At 38.8% G+C, this 10,824-nt stretch overlaps 1 protein-coding gene across 1 annotated transcript; it reads right to left on the bottom strand.

The window, feature by feature from the left end:
• Nucleotides 1-231: 231 nt before the first annotated feature.
• On the bottom strand, nucleotides 232-1,366 carry LOC125093547 (thioredoxin-like protein 1). The gene has a single exon (XM_047718893.1). The coding sequence runs from the start codon at nucleotides 1,233-1,235 to the stop codon at nucleotides 366-368; it is 870 nt and encodes a 289-aa protein (XP_047574849.1). The 5' UTR covers nucleotides 1,236-1,366; the 3' UTR covers nucleotides 232-365.
• Nucleotides 1,367-10,824: the final 9,458 nt, after the last annotated feature.

Raw genomic sequence — 10,824 nt, 5'->3', positions numbered from 1 at the left:
ATGGAAAAAATTAAGCTTCCCAAAATAAGGATATACCTATGTTTTTGTATTCAACTTTTTATGCTTAACATTATAAGAGCTTTACAGGCTACCTCTTAGTTTTACAATCTTAATTTCAAATAACTACATAATACTTAATCTACTGTTTATACTATTTTTTTTAAGCTTGGCAAAAGTAGTGACTTTTATTTACAATTGCATGTATCAAGATTACAATAAAAACACTAGTGATACCATCCGAACAAAAGCAATGATTTATTGGTAATGGCAATGAATGGAATATTGACAGTCTCTGACGAGAATCAAGCAATTATCCAGGAGCTGTAGATCTGATTGCAATATGGTCTTCCAGTGTCTTTTGTACCTTAGTGGCTTTCTCCTTTTTTGCCAACTACTCGTTTGAAGTCATTCATATTTGTTGCCTGGACTGGAGTACCAATAAAAGTAAAATATGAAATTCTTGTTGTTTCTTCTTCACCTTGATTGGACTGAACAAATATAGTTACACTGTTAACATTCTGAAACTTAACATAACGAAGTGGGACAATGCCATCTTCTTTAATATCATCCTCTGTTAGTTCCAGAGCTTGAGTTGGTTCACTTCTTTCTGCTTCTTCAAAATCCATAGACCGGGGTAGATTGATAAAAATTTTTACATATTTAGGACCCTGACCATTATCTGGCCCTTGAAATTTCATTGAATAAAGCTTAACAGGTTGATTAAATGCCACAGTAATAAGCAGCTGTTCATCACAATCAGATTCCAAGAAGGTCATATCTTTTCGTAAACAGTTGTCAAATCCATGCTCATCACTTTCATTAAGACATTCACAGCCAGCTTTGTTAATAAAAGGCATTAAATCCATATAGCCTTTTGGAATATCTGTGTCCTCATTGCTTCCAGGGTCATTTTCTAAGTGCTGCTTGATTTTTTCTTCTAATCCAACAGCATCTGCTCCTTGATACTGATCAATTCTCACTTTGTTTCGAAAAAACAGAAATGTAGGTGTTGCTGATATATTGTTGGTGGCAGCTGTTCCCTGACACTGATGTACATCAACTTCCAAGAAAACTGCCTGTGGATACTTATTACTCATAGAACTGAATGCCGGGGCAATCCTTAAACATGGTCCACACCCTCGCATGGTGAACTTGACCACGGCCAGTCTGGAGCCCGCGCCGCTCAGCTCCGGCTGGAAATCTGGGTCGCTCCCGACCGGCTTCACTCCCACCATTCTTAGCCCGGCAGGGCGGCCGCGACGCCACCGGCTTCAAAACTGAAGGAGAAGACCCCGGAGAGGAAGGGGAGAGGCTCAGAGAGGCCGAGGCCTGAACACAGGAGGTGACGACCGCTGCGTCTTCTCCGGGACTCCTATTTTTTTGTGGAATAATTATTCTATTATTGTATGTTTGGTTTGTGGTAATGCAGCCAGTATAAATTATCTTGCTGTAACTATTTTTACATGCATTGGATTACTAGAAAAGATTATTAAGCATTCATTGCATGAAGTAAAATATAATAAAAAATAATTGTTTCAAGTACCTTTAAGTGTTGTGCAATTTCCACTTCTTTTTTTTTTTTTTTTTTTTTTTTTTTTTATAAGATTTTTTTTTTTTTTTTTTTTTTTAATTTATTTGTCAGAGAGAGAGGGAGAGAGAGCGAGCACAGGTGGACAGAATGGCAGGCAGAGGCAGAGGGAGAAGCAGGCTCCCCGCCAAGCAAGGAGCCCGATGTGGGACTCGATCCCAGGACGCTGGGATCATGACCTGAGCCGAAGGCAGCCGCTTAACCAACTGAGCCACCCAGGCGTCCCAACAATTTCCACTTCTTTTTGTTTCACCATCCTTTGGTATTACTGGAAAATAGTGCTCTTAGGTATGAGACAATATTTGTTTCCTCATCTCCCTGTAGCCAGGTTTGACTTTAAAGGTGATAGATTTCATTCAGGGAAAAAAATATGGAAACATAATGGAATTCTGACACATAGCTGATGAATCCTGTTTTCCTATGTTGGGCAAAATGATTTATAGTGTCAAAAGACATCAGTAAACAGATGGATTTGAAAGCGGCTGAAATTTCTAAATAATTTGACTGTTTATTAGATTTTATGGCTGTATCTATACACACTGAAAAGTGGAGGGTCTAAGAAACCAGTGCTAGAAACCCCAGAACTAATAGTAGTCTAAGATTTCTGCTGATGTTGTTTATGATTGAGGATGAGGGCATTTGTTCAAAGGGGTGAGATGGGGCTGCCAACTCTGCTTTCATAACTGATTGCAATTTTAATCGAATGATTTGTGGAAAATCATTCCATGGGGTTGGGTTGAATTCTATATCTGATACCTAACAACTGCGGACTATGGGCATACAATTTACATTCTAAATTTGAACTTTCTTATTTGTAATTTAGAGGAAATACCCTTTTCCATGGTTGATACTCAAAATACTAATAACTGGTACAACAGAGGCACTGAGCACCCAGAAAGGATGCTGGTTACAGCACAGAGCAGGTAACTGGAGCCCCAGCTGGGCCAAGCATTTCCTCTTTTTCCTGAATTTCAGAGAGCTCTGAGGAGTGTTAACAGGAAAAGCACAAGGGAATTGTCTGGGCAGGGAAGGACAGTCACTAAGGAAGTAGCTATTTCCTATTTGTAATGGAAGCATTGCAATATTTTAACAAAAATTGGTCTGCTCTACTACATATGGCTTACCATCAATCCTACTTCATAATGGGAAATTTCATAATTTGGGAGATAGAATGAGCGAATACATGTGGAACATTTTACACGCTGCTTGTACCATGCTAAGAAGTTGATAAATAATGATAGTAGCATTGGTAAATTTAATAAATCCTGTTGTCATAATTCACATGAAAGAGACTATAATGAAATAAAAGCATTGGAGTATGGGGGAAATATAAGAAGGAATGATGGAGAAAGATTTTTAGAAGCAACTTTTTTTTGCTTTTTCCATGAGAAATTCTTAAGGAAGTGCAGTTCGTCCACAAGCAATTAGATTCGAGTGGGGCTGCCAACCATGTGGCCTTGCCTGCTGTACCCCAGAGATGGCACCGGATCTAAACCAAGCCAAGCACACACACTTGCAGAAACTTAACCTTTAACTGAAGTGACACAGAATGTTGTTGAATTACTCAATTTTACAAAAATGTCATTCTCCTTCTATTAATCGATACATTTAAAATGAGGTTCAGTAAAAGCCTCAATATGCTGTGACGTCTAATTTATCAAAGTTTATGTTAAAAACTAAGGTTTAAATTTGCCTTGGTAATTCTAGAGGAAAGGGGAAAATACAGAAATAATGAAATTGCATTCCCAAACACAAAGATCTTTGAAGCTGTATGATTTAGGGCAGTATTGTGGCCTTTGCAAAGTGACAGATCTACGTGGATAGATACAGAGCCTACAGACGGAACTCATCATTTATGATCACTTCAAATCTGCTAGACATACCCCTGGGGAAAGGACAGTCTGTCGTTTATTTAATATATATGCTTGGATAAATGTGCTTTTCCCTATGCAATGACAACATAATTAATTCATATTATATCCCAAAATAAATTCTACATACATTAAACACATACACACTCATTTACACACATATTTCAAAAATTATAGCATATCTTTCAAGACACCAGAAAAGGGAACTACTTCTTAAGACAGAGTGGGGACTCCGTTAAGTGTAGCAGGCTTGGAGCACCCGGTGTGCCTAGTTGGAAGCGACCCATGAAATTATCACTGGCCCAGGTCAGGGCTGCAAGGGTGATGACGGACTGTGGTGTTCTGGGCACCTCCTCCCATCCCGCTGGTGATCAACCATGAATCAATCCGTCAGAATCAGGAAGCAGGGCCTCTTCTTCCTGAAATGTCCCTCCAGCGCTCTCTACTGGAAGAGCTTAAAATCGTTCTCTACAATTTCTGCAGAACGCCCTCTGTAGTGAGAACTTTGACTATGAAGGGTAACTGCCTAAAAGGATGGTGAGTAGTTTTGGAGGGGTAAATTAGGAACTGAGAGACAAGAAATGCATAACTGGAATAGTGTTTATTTAGTCCTCATGTCTCAGTGTGGGGTGTGTGTGTGTGTGTGTGTGTGTGTGTGCGTGTTTCCTTGTTTGACGTGGACTTGCTTTCATATTTCGTGGTTTGGCTAGTTTTGGGATGATCTCAGATGGCCTTGAGTGTGGTGTATCTGGTTGTCTCCATGTGACTCATTTTCCAGCTGGTTCAGTAATGTCTGTTCTCACGGTGATCACAGAGAGCAAAGAAAATAGCCGATAGACACAGAGTATTTGAGTTTAGTTTTGAAACCAGCACACCATCACTTCTAATGCATTCTGTTAGCCAAAGCAAAGCCTCGAAGCCAGCCCAGATTCAGGTGACAGGGCAACAGACTCCATTATTTAAGATAGGAACTGAAAAACAGCAAACAGCAAACAAAAAACCAACAACCAAGGAAATACGAAGTGAGAATAATTTGGTCCATTGATGTAATCAATTGACCTTGCCATTATTGCTTCACTGTGCATGTCTATACATTCCAATGTATACGCACTGGATGTATGTATACAGTGCATACGCATGTTCTGTTGGTCCCACTGTCTGTTGCTATTATTGTGTTCTTCTTCATATACTTGGCTACCATTGTTCTTGCAAAAAAAAAATATTTTTGGAGTTTTCATGAAGCCTGGGGGTCATTGATCTTCTCCTGTGGTGCCTCTGGTGTGTTTGTTTCTGCTAGGTGCCAGGGGACAACACCATTTGGAGACTGTGACAAACTGAGGTCATGGCTTGATGTTTCCAGACCCACCCAAATCCTCATGCAGAAGACATGAAGGGTGGTCTGTAGATTTAGCTTCTTAGGGACAATAATTGTTCTTTTCATTTTCTCTTTCTTCCTTTGCTTTGCTCATCATGACCTCAACCTTATCTACAGTAGTCTGGACTAAGAATAGGGATGTTGTATTCAGGTTTGCCGTTATCCTGAGGGTGAAGACTTTAGGAATCCCAGTGAATCTGTTTCCTATGGTTTTGGCTTGCTGTATATGACACAGTTTCAGGGGACACCATTTACCTTGCAATGTACTGGAATGCCCCCTTTCCATCCTGAAGTTTTGCCCTGTACAACATGTGTAGTTAGAGCTGATGCATTTGTTCTCCACTTAATATGGGAAGAGAGGCTTTGAGATTGTCCTGTTGAACAGTCACTGTACCTGGAATTCTGCTCTCATGACCCCAGTAAAACATGCAATTCTCAGTTCAAGCATGTGACATGTGTAAGCCCTTTATGTATCTTTGATGTTCCAAAAGTTTGGTTACCTCACTGGGTTCTCCAAAATTCAGCCTGGTAGTTTTTTATTATCTTTTTAGCTCTTCCAAGACTTTACAGTGATTAACAAATGTTTTATCTGTATGTTTAATAGTATTTAGTGGAAGAGTCAATTCATGTAATCTCACCTAGAGCCCTTTTTAAAAGATCATTCTTGACATCCATGTGAGATGAGAGACCAATGATGAACACAGGGAGAGAAGTAGAGACTTTTACAATAATTTAAGCAATGGCCTGGACCAAAGTAGCCAGAGTACAGTGGTGAGAAGTGATTTCACTCAGAGACAAGTTTAGTAAAAGGATTCTGTGACTTCTCATGTCCTAGTGAGTATCTGAAAGATACATTTTGTACCTTCAAGGTTACAGACTAGGGTCTGCAGTCTGATCCATGACACTGGATGAAAGATAAATTCGTTGTGGTGTACTCAGGCGTATCTGAATACAAATTGCCTTCAATATCAAGTGTGATTAACGTTGTGTCTATATGTTTTAGAGTGTTATTTACAGGGTGAGAAATGATGAATGAAATAATGCATTTTATTCCATCATGTTAAATCATCAGAGTAGTAATGTAATCAGTTTAATTTGATTGGCAAAGATGTAAAGTTATAAGTAAATCAGCTCAGTGGGTTTGGTTTTCCTTTTTTTAGTCCTCTCTCCTGAAAATTATGCATTGAAATACTATGCTCTCCTTTTCACTCTAAATATTAATAGTCATGGCTCATCTTTATTATTTACATTACACATTTATAAGTATGTGTTTGTCCTACCCTCAGATGGGGACCTCTGATTATGGCTTCTGCCACTGCAGCCACTGCCAAACTTTCCAAGCAATACACTTGCTTACCTGGTATGCCAACTCTAGCTCCAGAAGCCAGCTGAAGTTGATTAATATATACTGTTAATACGTTATTCAAATAGTTTCATTGGCAGGGGGCACAGATAGTTTTGCACAGTTGAAACTAAAGCATAGCCGATTTTGTATTTTGCCTTTCACCATTTGTTGTATTGAATCAATTGAATGATTCTATCATAAGCATGTTTTGAGGGTGCCATATCGTCTTTATCCAATGAAGTAAAAGAAAACCATTGCAGAGAGTTAATGGGCCAATTACTTCTAATTTGGGTAACAAGAAATGTAGTCTGTGAGTAAGCTTAACTATTTCATAGTTAATTTAGGAGGGACAGGACACAGTCTCCTAATTTCCTCTGTGCAGCCTTGCTCTTGGGTCAAACCACAGGGAACTTATATCAGAGATGGCGTATCCATAGAAATGTCCCTTGCCAGTCTCAGCTTACCGATAACCAATGCTGTGGCTGGACCCACCTTCATGGCTCTTACAATTGCAAGACTTCTTCAGCAAAGTCATTAGGAAACTAAAAGAGACACGGTTTACTACTTGCAAGTCTGGAAATCACAGGGCACATGTGGGGTCACACAGCACGGTAGCTGGGAGGGAAGGAGAGAGAGGGAGGGCGTAGGGTGGGATTCTCTTCCTATTGGGGTTGAAACTGGGGGCCTAGAGTTCGTGGACTCACTCTTAATCTGAGGATTTAGCACTGTTAGAAAAGAAACAACAAGGGACGCCTGGGTGGCTCAGTTGGTTAAGCAGCTGCCTTCGGCTCAGGTCATGATCCCAGCGTCCTGGGATCGAGTCCCACATCGGGCTCCTTGCTCATCAGGGAGCCTGCTTCTCCCTCTGCCTGCCATTCTGTCTGCCTGTGCTTGCTCTCTCTCCCTCTCTCTCTGACAAATAAATAAATAAAATCTTTAAAAAAAAAAAAAAGAAAAGAAACAACAAGCCGTGGGTGGAGTCATTTGCTCTCCAGGACAGCAAACCAAGACTTAATTATGGTTTTAACCTCTGTCAGGCTAAAATGTTGGGATCAGCCCTAGTGACATAATATACATGATTAAAAAAAAATAATAAAAAGCAAACAAACCATCAAGCAAACAAACAAAAACTACCATGTTGTTGTTCCCTTCCCTTCCAAAAGAAGATGTCCTGAACTGTAACAATCTTTTCTTATCTTTTACTAATAATTTCTTGCCCCAGTGCTGCTGCCTATAAAGACCTTCCATTTTGTACAGCTCCTGAGAACACCTCTTTACTTGCTGGATGGAATGCTGCCCAGTTCATCAATCATTGAATAAAGCCAATTAGGTCTTCAAACTTACTCATTAGAAATTTGTTTCCTTTTAACAAAATATAAGAGAAGGAGTTTAAAGTGTGGGAAGAGAATAGACACGTGTGGTCAGTTTTTGAAATCAATTAAAATCTCTAAAATAAGGGAGCCTGGTGGGAGGGGGTGGCCTGGCTCTCTTCTAGTCTTTGGATGAAATTTGTTTTTTGCAGGTCAGCATATATGAAGTGGACACCTCTCTGAAAAGGATGCCTTGGCAATCGAAGCTTGAATCAGACACTGGCATTACAGAAAGAAACAAACAAACAAACAACAACAAAGCAAAAAACAAACCTCTCAGAGCTTACACTATGAGAAAATATTAAAAATGAAAGTCTCAGTAAATACAGCTTATGAACCAAAGGACTTGATTAACAACTTTTTATAAAGGTCTATCTCAACCAACTTAGAAATAGTCTATCCCCATTTTTCTTCTTAATTTTTAAAAGTATAAATATGTTCTAAAATCTTGAAGTCCGGGGCGCCTGGGTGGCTCGGTGGGTTAGGCCGCTGCCTTCGGCTCAGGTCATGATCCCAGGTCCTGGGTTCGAGCCCCACATCGGGCTTTCTGCTCAGCAGGGAGCCTGCTTCCTCCTCTCTCTCTGCCTGCCTCTCTGCTTACTTGTGATTTCTCTCTGTCAAATAAATAAATAAAATCTTTAAAAAAAAAAAATAAATAAAATAAAATCTTGAAGTCCACTTGAGAATGACTCACTATTTTAAATTGTGTAGTAATAAGAGTTGTTTAAAATACATTTTCCCCCATTGTGTGTGGGAATTTAGACATAATCGCCAAGAGCTAACGAGGTTATGTATTCAAGAACCCCTTGACCTAGCCTGTGATCCAGTCCTGCTTCTTCTGATGGCTCTGTTGGGCCACAGAGCAGATGGCCAGGTTTCCCTTGTGAGTATCCCATCTGTCTGAGGGAATGAAATTCCCAGCTGAGAGCAATTAGAAGCCATATTAATACCCTGGCAGGGCCGGTTAAGACCAGTTGGGTGGTCTGCTGGCTGGATGCTGAACAATCTCGCCATCAGTTAGGCTTGCAAGCCAGACATTCCCAAAGGAGCCAGAGGAATTCAGGAACTTATGGCTTCAACTGGTGTTGAAGAGTGTTTGTTTTCACTTAAAAAAGTGAATTTAGGTTGAATAGAGAGAACTTTCCTATAAACAGCGGGAAACAGTGCTCATTCACCTTCCCCTTTTCTTAGTCCATCCCCCTTCAACTCCCTCATGGATTTTTATAGGAAATAGGAGTTTTTCTTCCAGATGCTAATTGTATTGAAATGTTGGTGGGTGAAAGAGAGGAAGCTACAAGCAAATAACTCCATAAGACTTTGGTGGGATATTATGCGGGCCACAGAATCGTATTCATTTATTTCAAATAATATGTCCTGTCAACAGGCCTGGCGTATCAACTTTGATGTGACTTGATTATTCAGAGGAATTCGGGAGAATTCAGCTTGCTACCCTGCATGTATATTGACTTTTACTGTTTCAAGCCCTCACCTTATAATGCGTCATTTAATCTTCACAAATATTATTTTCTTCTTGTTTTCTTTGGTAAAATAAGTGGAATTGAGGGTAATGGGAACCAGAAAATATACTGGGATATCAGCATGTGTATAATGTTTTGTTTGTAGTTTATTAGGGGCTCCGATAGAGCTTCCTAGTTTTATTTTGTTTTGTTTTTGTTTTTGTTTTAAAACAGGGTTGCTGCATCCATACAAATCACTCTGCCTGTGTATGAGAGTAACTCACATTCTGGGGTGGTGGTTCCCCCAAAACATTCAGTGACAGTTTTTCAAGAAAATTCCTTCATGGTCTTATACAGCATCCAAACCAGATGCTGTCTCAAAAATGTCTGCAGATCTCTCCTCTCCCAGATCTTTGGGAATCCATCTCACAAATCCTGTATGAGCAATATCCCAAAGTTTGCCCATTATAACAAGACAACCCCTTGCTCAGTCAAAATCCAGTAGAAGACAGACTCATTACAAGATTACTTGCAAACTGACCCTTATCTCTCATGCTAATATAAGCCCTTTCTACATTTACTTGTATGAAAATTAATTTACCACATTAAATCTGGTGGAATATGATGACTCCTCTATCTTCTATATTTTATTTTAGGATACATTAAAAGAATAATACAGTTCAAGCATGTATTGTCCATGCATGTATTATATGCATGTAATGTCCAACAATATACGGAAAGCAAATAATGAAAAGCAAGACCCACTCCTCCAACCTACCACTTTCCCAGTGTGTATCTCAAAATAATATGAGTATGCTATTTTAGTTATTAACATTTGATGCTTTCTATTAGATTTTTATTATGATGGATGTCTGTTTCTCTTATGCATGTCCTCTTTCTTGTATGCCGTCCTCCACCTTCTCCTAATATTGCACTATATTCACTTCCTCTCTGGTTAACTCTGCAAATTCAAACAACATTCTTATGCCTACAGTTCTATCTTGACAACAGTATATGATAACCCCAGACTTCCCATATTCCACCACATCTCTTTGAATATCTCAACATTTGAACTATTATTTTCCAACCTTAGTGTGCATATTTCCATTCTAATTTGTAGTCATAGATAAGTCCACAGTTTATTTACATATTGGTTCCAAAAACAGGAAACAAATATAAAGCATAGCTTAGGCACTGAAATTAGTAATTTTTTTTTTTTTTTGGACTGCAAAGTGAAATTTCACAGGACTTTTGTATATTGCAGGTACACAGGGGAAAACAAAAAACAAAAAACAAAACCTCATTACTTTACAATAGAATAAAAAATATAAGGTGTGCAGGAAATTCACAAAAGGAAAATCTAAGGGACCAATAAACATGAAAACATACTCAACCTAAGGAATAAACAGGACATTCAAATTAAAACAACTGAATATCATTATGCACTGATGTTAGGCATTCTGACTGGCAAAAGTTAAAAGTAATATCATACAATGATAATATGTAGGGAAATAGAAATTCACTCATGGCTGATGGAAGTCTAATTAGAACTGCTTTGGGAATGATTTGGCACAACCTAGATGGACATATGTATTCCTTATATCTTTGTGATTTCCCATCTTCATTGTTAACCAAGAGAAGCTCTTACATATTTGCTCAAGATAGCTTATAACGTGATGGTCATTGCAACATTGTTTCTAAAAATATTTTCTAAAATGGTAACTCTTAAATACCCATGAAAGTGAGCATAAATAAATAAAATACAATGTATTTAGAGAATAGTATATATAAATTAAAAAGAAAGCATTAGTTATTTTG

This window comes from Lutra lutra, chromosome 2 (genome assembly GCF_902655055.1).
Source record: "Lutra lutra chromosome 2, mLutLut1.2, whole genome shotgun sequence".
Classification (NCBI taxonomy): domain Eukaryota; kingdom Metazoa; phylum Chordata; class Mammalia; order Carnivora; family Mustelidae; genus Lutra; species Lutra lutra.
This window is presented reverse-complemented; position numbering and strand designations above follow the sequence as displayed.